This window comes from Pyrus communis, chromosome 14 (assembly GCF_041283825.1).
Source record: "Pyrus communis isolate YQ-2024b chromosome 14, ASM4128382v1, whole genome shotgun sequence".
In the NCBI taxonomy this organism is placed as follows: Eukaryota; Viridiplantae; Streptophyta; class Magnoliopsida; order Rosales; family Rosaceae; genus Pyrus; species Pyrus communis.
Window position 1 is genome coordinate 8,558,651 of NC_142578.1, and position 20,608 is coordinate 8,579,258.

General features: G+C 40.3%; 2 protein-coding genes and 1 pseudogene across 2 annotated transcripts; 2 read left to right on the top strand and 1 right to left on the bottom strand.

Annotated features, from left to right (window-relative positions):
* The first annotated feature begins 432 nt into the window (after positions 1-432).
* Positions 433-5,538, top strand: LOC137712701 (importin subunit beta-1). Its single transcript, XM_068451835.2, has 3 exons — positions 433-663; positions 2,094-4,519; positions 4,634-5,538. The coding sequence occupies exons 2-3, from the start codon at positions 2,100-2,102 to the stop codon at positions 4,830-4,832; spliced, it is 2,619 nt and encodes an 872-aa protein (XP_068307936.2). The 5' UTR covers positions 433-663; positions 2,094-2,099; the 3' UTR covers positions 4,833-5,538.
* A 463-nt stretch (positions 5,539-6,001) lies between these two features.
* Positions 6,002-9,487, top strand: LOC137713249 (beta-amylase 1, chloroplastic). Its single transcript, XM_068452541.2, has 4 exons — positions 6,002-6,883; positions 7,791-8,001; positions 8,096-8,212; positions 8,365-9,487. The coding sequence occupies exons 1-4, from the start codon at positions 6,339-6,341 to the stop codon at positions 9,169-9,171; spliced, it is 1,680 nt and encodes a 559-aa protein (XP_068308642.2). The 5' UTR covers positions 6,002-6,338; the 3' UTR covers positions 9,172-9,487.
* Positions 9,488-16,085: 6,598 nt separating this feature from the next.
* Positions 16,086-17,057, bottom strand: LOC148691179 (uncharacterized; annotated as a pseudogene).
* Between the last annotated feature and the right edge of the window lie 3,551 nt (positions 17,058-20,608).

The following is a 20,608-nucleotide window of genomic DNA, read 5'->3' on the forward strand; positions in this document are numbered from 1 at the left end:
TTAACTACATCTGGATAATTTAATTTTAAACTGGATTTAAAGCTGGTATATTGGCACCAAAATGAAGTCCAGTGGTAATTGTAGGAAACTTTTAATTTAAGTGGCAAAATGCGCACACACCTAGTAGTTCAGATGATATTTGTAGAAATTTTCATAAAATATAAAACGAAGCACAAAAGTATAGATAAATAAAAAAAAGCAAACACTCACCAGCGCCTTACAGCGGATCAATCCCGTACAAAATTAAATAAACAACTGTAATAATAACGGTGCTAAATAATACAGCGACACCCAATCCCACACGGACTACAATACCGTACGAACCACGCCCAATCAAACCACCGCCAGCCCAAGCCCATCCTCGCCAGAACCCAGTGGGCCCACCAAACCATCTCCAATTCCCCTTCCACCTTTAACCACACGCTCCCACTCGCCGAAGACTCCGCGTGGACACCTTGGAGAAAATATATAAAAATTAAGATATCGCTGGGTGTTTTTGCAAATCCCAGCTTTTACAGTATCGGCATATTAGCTTTCGTTCCCACACTCTGCTAGGGTTTTCAGAGTCGCCGCTTCTGCTCTTCTTCTTCTTCCGTCAACTCGGTCTTCGACTGGGATTGATCACTCGCTCCCTCTGTCACCGGGTCCACCCACCAACTCGGAGTAAGTTCGAATTTCGATCCTCCATTTTGTGTAACATTTACTGGCAGTTCTTCGTTTTCCGATTCCAGTTTTCTCGCTCTGATCTGAAATCTTTGATCCGAGATTTGGATTAGTTTACTGCTTATTATGTTAATTTTTTGTGTTAGGACCAGTAATTTTGTAACTGTTTTGTGTTTGAAATTCAAATTTTGTTTGGGAAAGTGGAGGAGCCGATAATTTTGAATTTCCGATTGTTTGTAGGGTTTTGGTAGTATTCGTACTCAGTGTCCACCGTATGCTGCTATTAGTAGTTTCGATTCCGCTTAGTTGGAAAGCGATTTCAGAACGTTAGCAAGGAGAAATGATATGCTTGATAAATTGTTCGTTGTGTTTTCGTTTCGGTTAGCGAAACTAGGGGTTTATGAGGATTAGTGGAGGGGGTTAGTGTGTTCGAATTTCGATCCTTTCTTTTGTGTATGTTTACTGGCACTTTTGTGTATGTTTACTGGCACTTTTGTGTTTTCTGATTCCAGTTTTCTCGCTCGGATATGATATCTTTAATCAAGATTTGAAACTGTTTTCTGCTTATTCTGTTAATTTTGATCTTGGAATTAGTATTTTTTTTAACTGTTTTATGACTGATCAATTTAAATTATGTTTGGGAAAGTGAATGCGTCCATAATTTTGGATATCTAATTGCTTCTAGTGTTTTGATAGTTCTCCCGACTCAGTTTGCACTTTATACTGTTATTTCTAGTTTCATTTCTGCTAAGTTGGAAACATTTTCGGAATAGGTAACAAGGAGAAATGTTATGCTTGATAAGTTGTTAGTTGTGTTTATTTTTTCTCTTGGCAAAACTAGGGTTTTATGAGGAATTAATGAAGGGGGTTGTTCTTTCTAATTGTTGTGAGTAGAGGTGATTAATGGATGCATAAGTTAATTGGGTATCGATGATTATCGTCCCATATATTATCTGTCGCGTAGTAATAGTTCTGATAAATAAGCTGTGGGACACTTTGTGATCTATTTTGGATTATTAGGATTTTTTCTATCACAGAGTTTCTGTGTTCCCAATGTCCTGATACCCTCCCTCTTCAACCTCTGTTCCTATGAGTTGTCCTGATACCTCTATGTGTTTGATATTTGTATTTGCATGATTTGAACTGCTAGTTGAATCGTAGATGAGATGATTTGTTGGTTGATTCAAGATTTATTTCATTAGGCCTTAAATGCCTTTTTGCCTTTATATAACAAAAATGGTTTATGTAAAGAGTTCCATTATGCGTAGTGCTACTTGGTTAGTGCATCTGCCTCCTCCCTAAATTGTGATTTATAAGATGTATTTATAGAACTTTACGAAGTTCAGTTTGACTCAGTGCGAATGTTAATGCATGTGTGATTACAATTTGTTTTGGTATCATTAATAATTTAATTGGATTATTGGTTTCAGATTCAAATGGCGATGGAGGTTACCCAAATTCTTATAAATGCACAAGCAGTTGATGGGAATGTACGCAAGCATGCCGAAGATAGCCTCAGACAGTTTCAAGAACAAAATCTTCCAAGTTTCTTGCTCTCTCTTGCTGGAGAATTGGCCAATGATGAGAAGCCTGTTGAGAGTCGTAAACTAGCGGGCTTGATCCTCAAGAATGCTTTGGATGCCAAAGAACAACATAGGAAGTTTGAGCTCGGACAAAGATGGTTGTCCTTAGACCCATCTGTGAAGGCCCAGATCAAAGCCTGTTTGTTGAAGACCCTTTCTTCTCCTGCCCATGATGCTCGGTCAACTGCATCTCAAGTTGTTGCAAAGCTTGCCGGGATTGAGTTGCCACTTAAACAGTGGCCTGAACTGATAGAAGCTCTATTATCGAATAATAATCAACTTCCAGCTCATACCAGACAGGCAACTCTTGAAACTCTTGGGTACATATGCGAGGAAGTATCCCCAGATGTTGTAGAGCAAGATCAAGTGAATAAAATGCTTACTGCTGTAGTTCAGGGCATGAACTCTACTGAGACTAACAATGATGTCAGGCTTGCAGCCACAAGAGCTTTGCATAATGCTTTAGGTTTTGCTCAGGCAAATTTCTCAAATGATATGGAGCGTGACTATATAGTGAGAGTTGTATGTGAGGCTACTCTTTCCCCTGAAGTGAAGATTCGACAGGCAGCCTTTGAGTGTTTGGTTTCTATTTCTTCAACATATTACGAGAAGTTGGCTCCGTATATACAAGATATATTTAGCATCACTGCTAAGGCTGTGAAGGAAGATGAGGAACCTGTTGCACTTCAAGCCATTGAGTTCTGGAGTTCAATCTGTGATGAGGAGATTGACATATTAGAAGAATATGGGGGTGATTTTACGGGGGATTCTTCTATTCCATGCTTTTACTTTATCAAGCAAGCACTTCCTGCTCTAATTCCTTTACTATTGGAGACTCTTCTTAAGCAAGAAGAGGATCAAGATCAGGATGAAGTGGCCTGGAATGTTGCAATGGCTGGTGGAACTTGCTTGGGCTTGGTAGCACGAACAGTTGGAGACGATATTGTTCCACTGGTAATGCCATTTATTGAGGAGAATATTACAAAGCCAAATTGGAGGCAGAGGGAGGCAGCCACATACGCATTTGGTTCTATTTTGGAAGGTCCATCCCCTGAAAAGCTCATGCCTCTAGTTAATGTTGCTCTGACTTTCATGCTAAATGCTTTGACGAATGATCCAAATAACCATGTGAAGGACACTACTGGTTGGACTCTTGGAAGAATATTTGAATTTCTTCATGGGTCAACTTTGGAGACACCCATAATAACCCAAGCGAATTGCCAACAGATTATCACAGTTCTTCTTCAGAGCATGAAAGATGTTCCAAATGTAGCTGAGAAAGCTTGTGGTGCACTCTATTTTCTTGCCCAGGGTTTTGAGGATGCAGGACCTTCTTCCTCTCCTCTGACTCCCTTTTTCCAGGATATTGCCCGAGCCCTTCTAGATGTCACTCACCGAGAAGATGCTGGAGAATCCCGCTTGCGAACTGCAGCTTATGAGGCTCTGAATGAAGTAGTAAGATGTTCCACTGATGAGACTGCTCCATTGGTGATGCAGTTAATTCCTGTCATCATGATGGAACTCCACCAGACACTTGAGGCGGAAAAGCTTTCAGCTGATGAGAGGGAGAAGCAGAATGAATTACAAGGCCTTCTTTGTGGTTGCTTGCAGGTCATCATACAGAAGCTTGGGTCATCTGAACCGACAAAATATGTCTTCATGCAGTATGCTGACCAGATGATGGGTTTGTTCTTGAGAGTGTTTGCGAGTAAAAGTGCCACAGCTCATGAGGAGGCCATGCTTGCCATTGGAGCTCTTGTCTATTCAACAGGCTCAGATTTTGCTAAGTACATGACTGAGTTTTATAAATATTTGGAAATGGGTCTCCAGAATTTTGAGGACTATCAGGTTTGCGCCATCACCGTTGGTGTGGTGGGGGATGTATGCAGGGCTTTGGAGGATAAGGTATTGCCTTATTGTGATGGGATTATGACCCAGCTCCTCAAGGATTTGTCCAGCAACCAATTGCACCGATCTGTGAAGCCCCCAATTTTTTCATGCTTTGGTGACCTAGCTTTGGCAATTGGGGAGAATTTCGAGAAGTATTTGATGTATGCTATGCCCATGCTTCAGAGTGCCGCAGAGCTATCTGCCCATACATCAGGTGTGGATGATGATATGGTAGAGTACACAAATACATTGAGAAATGGAATTATGGAGGCGTACTCTGGTATCTTGCAAGGATTTAAGGGCTCCCCAAAGACCCAATTATTGATGCCGTATGCACCGCATGTTCTTCAGTTCTTGGATAGTTTATACATAGAGAAAGACATGTAAGATCATCTGGAACATATACTATAACTTTCGTTTACAATTGTTTGTTTGTTTGTTTTTTTTTTGTATTAGTTTATGGTATTTATTTATGTTTTTTTTGTTTGCTTTTTCAGGGATGATCTGGTGATAAAGACTGCCATTGGGCTACTTGGGGATCTCGCTGATACGCTGGGTAGTGCTGTTGGTCCGCTAATTATGCAATCTATGTCAGCCAAAGAGTTCCTAAATGAATGTCTCATGTCAGATGATCCTTCGATTAAGGAATCAGCAGAATGGGTCAAGATTGCTATCAGTCGGGCAACTAACTTTTGAGGCGACTGCTGCATAGCATATTCTCATTCGTACATGCATTTGGGTGTCTTGAGTTGGGTCTGGGATTGCATATCATGAGAGTCACGTCATCACCGTATTTGGGCTGAGACGTTTGCGCCAACGTCAGTCAGTATACCAAGTCAGCATTGGGGAGTTGGTTTTTTCGTCTTATTTTTTAAATATTTTTCGCTTGCATTGCATTGGACGAAGTCGGCGGTGATGACTTCTGTGTCTCTGCTATCTTAGCAGAAAGAGATAAATAGAAAAGAGAAACTGGTACACTGGTGTCCGAGGAAAAAAAGTACCCCATCATGCCCGCGCCGCTGCTGTCTTTTGTGGGACGAGAGAATGGCTGTTTCATGTGTCTGAAGTTGATGGTGGTAATAGTTTTTGGTTCAGAAGTCGCCGAAATCAGGGCCCTTGAGCAGTTCTGTACAAGTGTCTGCATTTTCTCTCCCCATATCTTTTTCTTTCCTCAGCTGAATTTGGTGTTCTAAAGTATTTGCATTGTTACATCGCATGCCAAATCGTGATAAGAGTTTTGTAGTCCTGTCCTGTATACTTGCTTGTTACGTAGGATCGGCGACGTCCGCAGAATATTTTGGGCAAAATTCATGCATACATTTTAGTCAAATGGCAATCGTATTGTTGTACTCACAGGAATATTTGTCAAGTCAAATGTTAAATCTCATGCATTTTATTCAAATTTTCGTCTTCTGCTGCCTTATTGTTGCCTTCTTATGATCTTGTATTCGGTAATATCGTGTCCATAGTGATTGAACATTGAGCAGCTGCCTGTACATAATTCGATGAAAGTTTATAGAATTTCAACTGCTGGACAAGATGAGTGAGTAATTTTATGTTAAATTAGCAGTTTAGAAATTATGGATTTGGTATAACATGCGAAAATATACATAGTCGGATAAAATTACGGTCGGTTATCGACAAGGGAGAAACTGCTATTTTGTACGGTGTGAATGTATTCAAGAGTGAGCAAGTGAATTTACAAAGTCCTCTCTCAAAATTCTTCCTACTTGCTTGCTAAGCTTTCAAAGATCAACTTAAATGAAAAGGATTGATTGTTATTGTGACGTTCTGTTTTAAAATAATATACTGTGAAAGATTATACACTACACGAGACACTGTTCGAAGACCGGATGCCGCTGTAAAGATGAATCTGTTCTATGCAAGTCCCCCAGTCGTAGCCAAACTGTTGAGTGGGGGCAAAGACCAAAAGGGGCCTAATAACAAAAGCCCATATTCCCCGGAAATGCGATAATTTGGTAGTCTCTCTCTCTCTCTCCCTCTCCCCACACCTTGTCGCGCCCTGTGGCTGTGGACAGTGGACTGTGGGAGTGTGTGTGCGCATACGCCCGCGTTCACCCCCGCAAACGCAATTTCCGTCACACTTTCTCGCTCGCTCATTCATTTCCCCCAACAAAACCACCACACCCACCACCTTTTTCCGGTTCCCGAAACCCTAACCACAATTGCGAGCCTCCATCAATGGCGATCGCATCTCCACCAGTTCCGACCTTCTCCGCCTCCTTCTGCCGCACCCGCACCGAGTTTCCCTCCCCCTTTAATCGCATCCCTTCCATTTTCTCCCGCGCTCACCGAGCCAAACCTCACCCCCTAACTCGCCGGCTCGCCCTCTCCGCTCGTCTCAACTCGTCCAAGTCTTCCGATGCCGGCGGCTCGGTCTCGCCGGACAACGGCGACCTCCAGTACGAGCTCTTCCACGGATTCTCGCCGCAGCGCTGCCGGAGAGGATATCCAGTGTTCGTCACGCTGCCTGTGGACTCCGTTGGGCCACTGGGCGCTGTCCGGAGGCCCAAGGCCATGGTCCAGTCGTTTAAGGCGCTGGCCGTGGCCGGAGTGGAAGGCGTGGTCATGGAGGTGTGGTGGGGTCTGGTGGAGAGGGATCGACCCATGCTTTACAATTGGGAAGGCTACTTGGAGATCGTCTTTCTGGCTCGACGCTGCGGATTGAAGGTTCGGGCCGTCTTGGCGTTTCATCAGTGCGGCGCTGGGCCGGAGGACACTCATTGGTCAGTTTTGTATTTGTTTTCTCTGGTTTCAATTAATTTAATTTATTCTTTAATTATATGACTAATTGGTCTTTGTTGAATTAGTTTTAGGTTCTGCGTTTTCTTTATCTGCATGAGGTTTGGAATCTTAAATAAGGACCTGCAATCGAAAGCTTGAATTTTCCATTTTATTAATTCCAGTAATTAAACAGTATTAATTTTGTATTGTATTGTTTCTTTTGACCAATTGTGTTTTTGAGGATTGGAAGTATACTGCAAATTCTGAAATTGAAATATGAAATGAATGGTTTGTCACCCTATAAGGATTCATTGGTTCCAGGAAAATATACGGCGATTTTCGTTTGATCTTCATAGATTGTGTCTTCTGCATAATATATTATCTAAGGTAGAAAGTTACAAGAACTTACATCAGGGTTATATTATCGTAAACAATTCCCCTGGTGATGTTCATTTTCGGATCTTCTGAGATGCCTCGAGTGTCCTTGTAATTGGGATCACATATTTACTTACTGGGCACCGATGCATTTAAGCTCATGTCACTTTGAGATATAGCTCGAGGCTTAAAGGTAGCAGGTAAGACCAGTTGGCTGATTTACCTTTTTCCGTCATTTTGTTGAACTGTTTCGCTGAACTAAATTTGCTTCTTACATGTTCTACTTTCGTCCTTGTACTGTACCCAAGGAATATCATTTACAACTTATGAAGTGAGTAATGTTTTAGAGATTTAGCTGTTCCATTAACGATTTCAGATTGCCTGATGTTTTAGTGATTGAGTTGTTCCATTAAGATTTCAGATTGCCTGTCATTCTTTCCCCATTAGTACTTTTTAGCTGTATTTTTCAAGAATCTTCTGTTAGCTAGTTTAAAACCCACTGATGCTGAATCTTTGTCCTTTTGTTCATTGAAGGATTCCTCTTCCTCTGTGGGTACTTGAGGAGATTGATAAAGATCCAGATTTAGTATATTCTGACAGATTTGGAAGAAGAAATGTCGAGTACCTTTCTCTCGGGTGTGATATGCTTCCTGTTCTGCGGGGACGTTCACCACTTCAAGCATATGCGGATTTTATGAGGAACTTCAGAGACACTTTCAGACCTTTTCTTGGTGTTGTCATAACAGTAAGATAATGTGAAGTGAATAGTTGAGCACATCAAGGCTATAGTCATATTGGTATAATCCCCAACAGTTAAATTAAGTGCTTACTTGTTGCAGGGAATTCAAGTTGGGATGGGGCCTGCTGGTGAATTAAGATACCCTTCTTGCCCTACCCAGAAGCTAACGTGGGCTTGGCGATCTCGTGAGCTTGGAGAGTTTCAGTGCTATGACAAGGTAGGAGGGAATTCGTTTACAAGCTAATACATGAATTTCTGCCTCTGCCTGAATGAGGATGAACTAGTGACTGTCTTTGCTACTCATTTTTCCTGATAATCATATTATTTGCCCCTGTATTGATTTCGTTTTGTCTTTAATTCCCTTGCCAGTATATGCTTGCGTCTCTCAATGCATGTGCAAGAGAGATTGGGATGCCTGAATGGGGAAATGGAGGCCCTATTGGTGCTGCCAATTTAATGCAGGATCCTGAACTGACAGAGTTCTTCAGAAGTGATGATGGATCCTGGAATACATCATATGGTACGTTTTTTCTTGAATGGTACTCAGGAATGCTGCTTCTGCATGGTGAAAGGATATGCAGGGAAACTGAGACCATTTTCCGGGGTACAGAGACTAGTACGTCAGTAAAGTTAGCTGGGATGCACTGGCATTACCGCACTAAGTCTCATCCGTCCGAGTTAACAGCTGGCTATTACAATACTTCAACAAGAGATGGATACTTGCCAATTGCTCGCATGTTGGCAAAGTACAGCTTTACTTTGTGCTGCTCAGGTTTTGACTTGCAAGATCAGGAAGAGAGGAAGATGAACCCCGTCAGCAGCTCGGAAGGCCTTCTCAGACAGTTGCTTTCAGCTGCTAGGGTGTGTGATATACCACTGGAAGGTGAAACTTCTGCTGCCAGTTTGAACAATGAATCTTTGCAACAGGTGGTAAGGATGTCAAAGTATTACTCATATGGTCTCGAAAAGCCCTCGTTTTCGTTCAACTTTGTGAGGATGGACAAGAACATGTTCGAATTTCATAATTGGGTTCACTTTACTCGTTTTGTGAGACAAATGTCTGATGGCAATGCCTTTCGAGCCAAACTAGAAGTTGATGCAATGCCTGATACACGTCGGTCTCCCACTTGCCTTTCAGATGTTAAGAAATTTGGAATGGCTTCTGCATATTGCTAGGGACCGATCATCCACCACTTACAGCATTCATAACAAGTGTTATATTCTTACACCCTTCGCTCCGCATTTGATGTGCATACATACATAACATGATTACCTCAGATCGATTGTTGTAAGATGTGTAGTAATGCGTCAGTTTTCCTGTCGATGACTCTGTTAAGCGTAGTGTTCTTCTGCAGAGAGTTGTTGCATTGTGTTGTAAATTTGTAACACATGATTGCCTTCCTCATATTTTTAGAATGGTTGGCTTATCGTTAGCTCTGTTGTAATTCAAAATACAAAAATCTAGTTTCTATCTAATGCTCATATTCAGTGATGTATTTGTTATTTTTAATTCCCATCGTGAAATTTCCGAGTTGAAGGTGCTCTCTTTTTTGTTTGTTGGGGCCAAAATGCTCGAATCAATGGCCGCTGATTGGATGAATGAACGAAGGATAGTTGGAGAGATGTTGAAGAAATATACGAGAAAAGAAAAGCGAAAACTGAAATCGAATATAAAAAACTCGCTCTCCTCTCTCCCCTCTCCCACCACCTTTCATAATCCTTTATTTTCTCTAAATACTTTTCTTATATCTCATATCTTTAAGATTTTAGACGTCCTAGGAGTTGTAATGGTGTGCAAAACGTTTATGTTTCCCTCATAAGCTCCAAAGGAGTTTATAACATTTTTATTCACAATTTTTAAGAACATGTTATTCACATTTTATGCCTGTCATTTTCAAATAATTTGAGATGTTTACAATGAGGCCGTATTCTGTAACCATACGTGCCTTATTTTGTGATATAATTTGTCACAACAGTTGATGGTAATAATCAACAAAAAAAAAGCTAGAATCCGTCGTAGATCTAATTTTTTTATACATAAATTGCTCATTAAACAGGAACAATCACTTCATCAAAAGTACCGCCTGCACGCGCACGTGCGTAATTGACTTTAACAGTCCTCAAATGTGCATAAAATATAGGGACTGTTTATATTCTCCAGACCCACTGCCGTTTATCGGGAGATATGTTTAGGACAAGTGTTGGCCATCTGAATTCTGATGGAAAAAGCAGGAGGACTCGTGAATCTCGTTGTCGGCCTTTATTATCGCAGACAGCAGAAGCATGCATATTGAATATATTGATATATATATAGCACAGTGGTGTGGCTACCCACTTTTGTAGAGACGTGACTTCATCCAAATTGGAATAACTCAACAAAGTCAGCTAAGAAAAAAGTTGGCTCTTCTGTTTCAGATACATCATCAAGCATGGAGAATTTGATTCAAATATTGTGCTGCCGACAGAGAACAGTGTGGTGATTGGTGCAAGTGTCTGAGGGAAAGAGGGGAGGGATTTTAATGGTTATTGCGAATAGAAATCACGTTGGTGTGCTATTTTGCATAATATAACAAAGCCGAAAGACATGTTTAATACAAAAAAATCTACCTTTTATAGTTTGAGTAAAATGATAATAAAAATCATATGATCGTCTTCTTAGCACACCTAAAAGTTATTCGAAAGAAAGAGACGAAAGTTGTGCGGTCAAATTTAAAATGAGAGATGACATTCAATGATTCAAATATCTTTATTATGGCAAGTAAAACGACGCGGATCTCTCCATGGCTTTTAGGTCATTCCTGATTCCTTTTCTCCCCGAAATGGGACCTTGAGAAATGCAGTCTGCTTATTACCATACAATGTGAACCATGACAAAAGAAAGAGAAAAGATAGCAAGCATGCAAGCTAAAACAAGGGCACACATATACTATTTTTTTTTTTTTTTGGTTTGTTTTTTTTGGTGGAGGGGGGGGGGGGTGGGGGGTGTGTTTGGGGTGTGTCGGTGGGGGCAACACCCATGGATGCAACTATACAGAAGCATATGGAAGTGCTTATTTCAAGAGTGCTTCCAAGCCTCCCATAGTGCAAATCAAGGCAAACTGTTTCAGCTGTTTTGTGATTGTGCATACAGCACAGGGCAAGGGGTCACTCAGTCAGTCAAATCTTTGAATTTATAGTCCACCTATAGAATGATTGATTGAATGCACATTTACTCAAAGCTACTTTGATTCAATGTACATTTACTGTAACCATGGTGTTTTCTCTGTTTTAAGTGCTAATCCCAAATTAAGGTGCACTTAATCTAGCCCTTCAACTGCTTTGGTAATGAGTTCAGATGTTGGAAACTTCTGTTGATGATCATGAAAATTGTTAAATTTTGGACATGTTAGAGACTAGCTTACTTTAAAATATAATTTGAGAATTTTAGCCATTTGAGGAGAGTTCAAACATTACTTGAGGGAGAAAGAGAGGGCGTGAGAAGTGCTCAAAGGAGATTTGAATACTAAGGCGGAGTGCTTAATGACTTTTTGATCGTGCCAATAACAGTTTCAAATACTACAAAAAAATTTCGTCAGGCAATTAATTTAAAGGAAAAATAAAATAAAAACACAGAATAAATGCTCAACTATTGTGGTCTATTTTATTTGACAAGGTTAAAGAGGGCTAGCGGCAAGGAGAAGAGAGAGAGAGAGAGAGAGAGAGAGAGAGATGTGTTTGTAGAATTATAGGGGAATGCGTGCTGTTATCCCTCCTACATTGTGCCTTAATTTATAGTAGTAAAAGGAGAGAAGATATTCCTTCATCCCCAAGGAATACAAGATACAATAGGAAATGATAACTGGAATGAAATCTAATCTAGAATTTACACAATCACACTTAAACTAGGAATGTTTACAACACTCCCCCTTGAATGTGTAAATACTCAAGGTAGATTTAGCATCATGTAGAAGTTGAGGAAGTCGACTCATCGACACTGATTCTAAGGAACAACACTTATTCTCGATAAGGTACGAACTTGCATAAGTAGTATGTCTCACTAAAAAACCCTAAGGCTATGGCAAAAACCCGAAGAGGGACAAAATCCATAGTCTAAGGAAAAATGTTTGAGAAATGCAAAGTCAAAAGAAATGTCTACGGGACATCATTAGGGATATGACCAGCCCAAGGTGGGTGCCTAGTTAAAATCTAGTTAGGTAGCAAAAACCCAGTGGGAAAAATGCTCCTAATTGTAGGGAAAAAGAGTACATTAAGATCAAACAAGTATCTACATGATACTTCCCCTGAGTTTGACATAATTCTAAAGAGAAATAGCAAAGTTACAAATCATAAAGTTTATGCATACCAATTCCATGAACAAGTTTCTGAAACGTCACCTTTAGCGGTGATTTGGTGAAGAGGTCGGCCAAATTGTCTTGTGAACGAATTTGCATGACTTCAATCTTCTGATACTCTTGTTGTTGATGTGAAAAGAAGAACTTCAGCGCCATGTGCTTGGTGTTGTCTCCTTTGATGTAACCCTTCTTGAGCTGTTCGATGCATGCTGCATTGTCTTCAAAGATCGTCATCGGGACATCAATGGTAGTATAAAGATCGCATGAGCTTCGAATATGGCCCACTAATGCTCTCAACCAAAAGCATTCCTGAGTTGCTTCATGTAAGGCGAGAACTTCAATATGGTTAGACAAAGTGGCAACTAGTTGACCTCCAAGAGATTGCAGTGCCTCAAACGGTAAAGACATAACCTATTTGAGAATGTGCCTTGTGCGGATCAGACAAGTATCCTGTGTCAGCATAACCAACAAGGCTAGAATCAACTCGAAGAGCATTGGGTGCGGCACCATTCGAGGATTCATAGGGATAGAACAAGCCCAAATCCGTAGTACCCTTAAGGTAACGGAAGATGTCGTTCACGTTAGTCCAGTGTCTGCTTGTAAGTGCATTACTGTATCTTGCTAAAAGATTAACAGCGAAAGATATGTCGGGTCTAGTGCATTGAGCTAAGTACAATAAAGCGCCTATTGCACTTAGATAAGGAACTTTAGGCTCCAAAATCTCTTCATTATCCTCCTTCGGAAGGAAGGGATCTCGTTTTTCATCTAGCGATCGAACGACCATAGGAGTACTCAAAGGCTTTCCTTTATCCTCATTAAAACGGCGCAACACCTTCTGGGTATAGTTCGATTGATGTACTAGGATTCCATCCAAACAATGCTCTATCTCGAGACCGAGACAGTATTAAGTCTTACCTAGATCTTTCATCTCAAATTTCGACTTCAGGTGCGCGGCAATTCTCTAGAGCTCTTCAGGAGTTCCGATAAGGTTTATGTCATTGACGTATACTACAACAAGCGTAAATCCGGAATGTGACTTCTTAATGAACACACAAAGGCATAGTTTGTTGTTCACATATCCCTGATTAGTCAAATACTCACTTAGGCGGTTATACCACATTCTTCCAGATTGTTTCAAACCGTAGAATGAACGCCTCAGCCGAATTGAGAGTGTGTTCCAGGGTTTGGAAATATTTGAACCAGTCAATGTAAGTCATTCGAGAACTTTCATATAGATTTTCATATTAAGATCCTCATAGAGATACGCTGGTACTAGGTCCATCAGTTGTATATCCAATTTTTCGGAAACTACCAAACTTACAACGTAGCGAAAAGTAATCACATCCATAACAGGTGAGTAAGTTTCATTATAGTCAATCCCAGGGCGTTGTGAGAAGTCTTGTGCAACAAGAAGTCTTGTAGCTAACAGGTTTCACATGTGGAGGAGTAGGAGCTACAGGTTCAAACTTTTGCAAGTGAATCAAGTTCGACTTGGATTGCTCGTTTCCAGTTTGACCAATCAGTTCTACGTCGACATTCATCAACGAAACCCGGTTCAATGTCATCGCTTAACATAATCTCAGTAGCTATTACATATGCTAATGCATCGTTGACAATCATCTCATTTATACGCTACACACCATCTAAGCTAGCATAATAGACCAAAATCTCACGATTCTTGGGATGAGGATTCGTCTCTTCAAGGATGCTTCCATAATCTAGAATTTCCTCATGAGTTGGATAGAATGAGTAAGCGATAGTCAGATTCATGGTAGGCTTTTCAGGACCTTGTGCCGTGGGTTTCTTCTTTCGGGGGTGTGAATCCTTTGAACCAAAGGGTCTGCCACACTTTTGTGTAGGGGCAGATGATTGGCTAGTCGCTAATATACGTGGATCACCAGAATTGGTGTCCCGAGCCTCTAGGAGGGAAGTCCGTCATACATTTGGTACATCCATTTTTGTAGGCATATTCACAGCTAGAATATGTGATATTGTCATGCGTGCTAGATCGGTGAAAGCATCTGGCATACTCTGGAGATCTAATATGCGATGCACTTTAGTTTCAGACTGAGCAATGTGGAGATCTAAATGAGACAAAGTGGGAGTTGTCCAAGATAATTCGCGTCGTTCTTCAGGAACGTTGACGTTCTTATCTCCCTCTAACGACAGGAAGACTGTCTCATAGAAGTGAAAATCCAAGAAACGAACGGTAAATAGATTGCCTGTCAAAGGTTCTAAGTAACGAATAATCGAAGGAGAATCATATCTGACATAGATTCTCATCCTTCGTTGAGGCTTCATTTTTCTACATAAGGGCGACGAGATCAACACATATACCGCACAACTAAAAATGTGCAGATGCGATATATCGGGTTCGTATTTGGTAGCCAACTGAAGGGCACTAAATGGTTGTGTCGCAACAGGCCTCAGGCGGACCAACTTTGCTGTGCGCAATATTCCATGGCCCCAAGCAGCGATCAGGAGCTTGGTACGTATGACTAATGATCGAGCAATCATTTGTAAGCGCTTAATGAAAGCCTCTACCAAGCTGTTATGGGTGTGAACATTGAGTACATGATTTTCAACTTCAACCCCAGCCAACATGCAATAGTCATCAAAATTTTTAGATGTGAATTCTTCAGCATTATCCAATCATATAGATTTGATCGGATAATCAGGGTGGTGAGCCTTGAGCTTGATAGCCTGAGCCAACAGTTTGAAGAATGCAGCATTCCTTGTGGACAACAAGCACATGTGTGACCAACGTGTGGAAGCGTCAATCAAAGCCATAAAGTAGCTAAATGGTTCGCAGGGAGGCTGAATCGGTCCGTAAATGTCCCCATGAATCTATTGTAGAAAAATGGGAGGATTCAAATAAATCTTGTCATAAGAAGGCTTAGTAATAAGCTTTCCCATTAAACATGTTTGACATGCGATTCCTTGGATTGAACCTAAGCTTCGGGTTAGTGGAAGCTCGTGTGATGATTTGAGGATACAAGGTATTGTTATTCGTCCAGGATGTCTCAAACGATCATGCCAAAGTGTAATTTCGTGCGCGGTCCCACTAGTAGGGCCGGCCACATAGTGGCATTCTATGGGGGCGTATGGTCGTGGTATACAGACCACTCGGGATACGCTCCATCTTCTCTAGAATACGCTTCTAGCCATATTCGTAGGAAGTTATGCACAAAAATTCAACTCCGTTTTCTACGTGGGTTTCAGCATGGTAATTGTTATCTCTAATGTCCTTGAAACTCAACAACGTTCTTCTGGAACGTGGAGAATAAAGTGCCTCAATGATGGTCAAGATTGTACCATTGGACAACATTATACGTGCCTTACCGTATCCTTCTATCAGGTTGGATGGGCCTGAGAGGGTTGTCAGAGGTGCATTCTTAGGTATGAAGTTAGTGAAATAGATGCGTTCACGCAAAACTGTATGTGTGGTTGCACTATCTTCCAAGCAACTAACTTTCCTACTTGTCATCCCTAGAATGAAAAGTTAATTTGAATTGGTCACATGCATAAAAGTTCATAAAAACAAATAACAATTCAAAATAATTTCATTTATTCAAGGATGGTAATTGATTAAAACTTAATATCCCAAAAAAAAAAAAAAAAAATCAGCAACAAATAATCCAAACATAAGGGAAAATTGTTCAAAAATCAACCATAAACAAAGAAGGGGTTCAGCCACTAGGTGGAATTCGGCCCCATTGTCTTATTTCAACTAAAAAAATTAAGTCTATGTCTAAGATTCTAATCTTCCATAGAGATATCCTTTTGAAAGTCAGAAACCTCCATTTTTGTAATCTCCGGTTCATCCACTTGCACAAAGTTTGATTCAAACTTCTTATGACGAGAATGATATTCATCTACAACCTTCTTGGGAGCTCAGCAAACATGGGACCAATGGTCATTTGAACCACAGTGATAACACATATCCGCGTCCATGGTTTCAGGTGCTTTGCCCTTATTTTTGAAGTTCGGGGCCTTGGGAGTGAGGTTTGGGCGCTTCAGGGCTTTGTTTCCTCTTTTAGATGGGCCTTGACTCTGTTGACCTTGGTGTGATGGCTTCTAGCCGCCCTTACCACATCTCTTTTGGCGTTTTGGTTGTTGGTTGGTGCTATACTGTGCTTCAGGCACAGCAGTCGCCCTAATAGGTCGAGTGTGATGATTCTTCATCAATAACTGGTTCTGCTTTTCAGTGAGAAATAAAACATAGATCAAATCCGAGATCTTAGTGAACTTCTGAGCTTTATATTGTTGTTGTAGGACAATATTAGAGAATGTCGAATAGGTCTTCTCTAGGAGATCCTCTTCAGTCAAAGTTTCGTTGCAAAACTTGAGAAGTGATCGGATTCGACAAACTTCAAAATTATATTCATTCACAGACTTAAAGTCTTGAAAGCGCAAGTACTACCAGTCGTGTCTTGCTTTAGGCAAGAATGTGTCATTTTGGTGATCAAAATGATTAGCCAAAGTGACCCATAGTGCACGTGGATCCTTCTTAGCAAGATACTCAGTTTGCAGAGTGTCATGGATATGTCTTCGGATGAAGATCATAGCAATGGCTTTTTCAGCTTCGCCAACAGCGTTTTCCATCTCTTCTTCAATAGTAGGACGTAAGTTCTTGGCAATGAAGTGGAGCTTTACATCCTGGACCCATTTGAGGTAGTTCATTCCAGAGACCTCCAAAGTGGTGAAGTCGAGTTTGTTCAAATTCGACATGTTCCTACCACAAAATAGATGGACAAGATGTGGTTAGTGTAATGGAGAAAAATCAATCCATTCACATATGAGTAGAACATACAGGTTCTAATAGACATGTATTGGTTTAATTTTGCATGAAAAACTTCGGGTTTTCATGCGCGATCTTTTTAAATGAAAACTTCAGGTTTTCAAACAAGGCATGTTTGTAAGAAACTTCAGGTTTCGAAATAATTATGAGCTTCAGGTTCACATATTCATTCAGGTAAACACAAATATATATAGAAATATGCAACAAGAATATGCAAAAAAAAAAAAAAAAAAAAATAGAACTTTTAGTTTTACAATTATAATTGAATTTAATTATGTGGACTTTGGGCCAAATTAAAGTGTGGGTAAAAAATATAAAACCCATTGGGCCTAAAATAATTAGGCGAATAAAACTCGGGGCCCAAGAGAAAAACTAAGCCCACGGGTGGCTTAAAAATAAATTAGTCCATACTTCCTAGGCCCAAAAATTGGGCTAGGGTGTCTCGGGTGGAGCTGCAAGCCCACGGGAAGAGGAGAAAACGGGCTGCTTAAAAGCTGACCCTAAAAAAAATTTCAACGGGCCCAAATTTTTTTTTTTTTGTTTTTTTTTTTTGTTTTCTCTCACAGGTTGGGGGAAAACATGCATTGGGCCAAAACAGAGAACCCAAAGGGTTTTTGGGTCACTGCAAGTGAGCCACAAAAAAAAAAAAAAAAAAAAAAAAAAAAAAAAACAGGCCGAAAGATGGAGCCCAAAAAATTAGGGAGCAGGCTGAGAAATAGAGCCCAATAGGACTCGTGTTGGGTCCAAAGACACCCCAACCGTAGCTGGGTGCGTTCGTCGGGAAAGAAGGCTAGCGCTACTGCTTCAGGCGGCTGTGCTTTGGGACAACGGTGCTCGGGGCGAGTTTATAGGTCGTGGGAGACCTCAAAGGTAAACGCAGATTCAAAAAAAAAATCTCGACATTCGTTGTAAAACCCTAGAAATTCGGATCGGGTTTATAGAAAAATTTCGATGAATCTCGGTCCAATTCCGGTGTGGGACGACTTCTGGTCATCGTCGACATGAACAAAACGTTGAGGGTGGTGGCTGCAGGCCATCCCATGGCTGATATGGACAAGGACACTGTCAATGGTATCGGGTTTTTTGAGTTTGCACCTGGAGCTCTCGGCTTCGGCAAGGTTCAGCCACAAGCTGCAGGCTTGGGTGAGTGCTCGAGGTCATGGGTTCGAAGAACCCAGGCCGTGGTTTCCGATTGCTTTTTGTTTTTTTTTTGTTTTTCAATTCATATACAATTCACTTCAATTATATGCATATGCAAAATAAGAATATGTTAATTGAATTCAATTTGATGCATATACATATATTTGATGCAATTCATGGCAAATATCAAATTCACATAATTCAACAATTATGATTATGATGCATACACAATTTATGTAGAATCTAAAATTCGTAAAACGTAAAGTCGGGTCATGCATCATGGTGAATGTTCATGCCATCAGGGCTGCAAAAATATCGAGATAAAAACCGTTGTTTTGAAAGAACCTGATTGCTTGATGATATAGATGAACTGGTTTGATGCAGAAAAATTCTCTAACGTCAGACTCCTAAGCGCAGCGGTATGAGCATGCTAATAACATGTTGTGGTCTATTTTATCTGACAAGGTTAAAGAGGGCCAGCGACAAGGAGAAGAAAGAGAGATGTGTTTGTAGAATTGTAGGAGAATGTGTGTTGTTATCCCTCCTACATTGTGCCTTTATTTATAGTAGTAAAAGGAGATAAGATATTCCTTCATCCCTAAGGAATACAAGATACAATAGGAATGGATAACTAGAATCAAATTAAATCTAGGATTTATACAATCACACTTAAACTAGGAATGTTTACAACATCAACAAAATTATTTGTCGGGCAAACTTTTTAATTTAAAAAAAAAAATCTAAACTTAAATAGGTTATTTAGTTTTAATTATAGCAAAATAAAATTTTGAAAACAATCACAGTTTGAAAAAAAAATATATATTTAATTATATTTAAGCTGAAATATTCGTATAAAGCTGGAATATTCGTACAAATATATGTAAAGTATCCTAAACTAACTACTACTGGATGGTTGATGAGGTGGCGGCTGAAGATCGCTCGGAGGATTGGGGAGGCTAATGTTAGAGGCTGCTATTGCCCGGACCATCCCAGCAATGTATTGCTTTAGCTTCTTTCCCTAGCATTGCGCTTCTTTTCGCATGTGCGCAACTTCTTGAAGGTGCTCTTCTTTCCGAGTTTCTTCTTCTCGGTAGCGGAAAGCCACTAATTCCAACTTCAGCTGTTGGAGTTTGGAATACGTTCTGTTTGAAGTTTGAGAGCTAGATGTAAGAAGATCCACCGAGGTCTCGAACCCGACCCGCTCCTAAAGCGCATATCTCTTTGTGTTTCTATCACCCAACCCCGTTCATAAGCAATTGTAGAGACACCTTTGGATCAGGTATCAGCTCCTTCATTGGCGTGTCTAGTTACTACTGGGAGAGGTTGTCGAGGTACTTGTCATTATTTTGCGACATAGAAACCAACAAAAAAAAAGAGAAACCAATTAATATTATCGATCATAATTTTAAAATTTTGAAGTGTAATGAATTTTGAAATTATAACTTGAACTAAATACTTACTTAACTGTGGTTAACCACCTGGTTTCCATAATTGAAATGTGTATCCCCTAAGCCTCGACTTCTGGAAAAAGAAGCCATTCCCAAGCTGTTCCTCGACCCAAAAAATGAGGGGTTGAGAACCAGAGTGATGAAAGTACAACTTTGCTTCTCGGTTAGCCTTATTTTGCGTTGATTTTCTTTGTGAATTAAAAAATAATAATTAAATTAAAAAAAATTGAAAAAACCATAAAATTGGATTTGAATTTTAAAAGAAACTTAATTACCTGAAATTCAGGGCTTTGAAAATGACCGCACAACAACTCCTATTTGGATCACTAAGAGCTTTAGCAGAAGATTCAAAAGTTTGAGAGTACATGTGTAGCTCGTACTTCCACTCCTTATACCATCTAGTCCATACTCAGTTTATATACTTGGACATACCCATGCACTCCATGTTGATGGAGAAGTTAACATAAAATAGACAAAAAAAAAAAAAAAAAAAACAAGTGTATTAGTTTAAAAAATACATTAAATAAGTAAAATTAATAAAATAATATATTAAAAAAAAATTCATACTTACCGAGATCTGTTGTTATCTCCTCCTGCACATTGAGGGATAGCTTATGTAATGAAGGGCCGAGCATGGGGCACTTAGTGTGGATGATGGCACCTATGTTATGAGTGAATAATCTGTGGACTTTTAGGCTTGCTTGCGGATGGAATGGGTTGTAGTCGACCACGATCTTGTTTTGCGTTATGTGGGTGATCTTGTTCGAGGACAAACCCAGATCCCTTGCACTGTGACCTTATTCTCGGCTGGGAGTTCTCTGTCTCATTCCAGACGCACGGTGACGGAATCTACAATGGCTTCAACGACATCAGCAGAAGGTTGGCACAGCCTC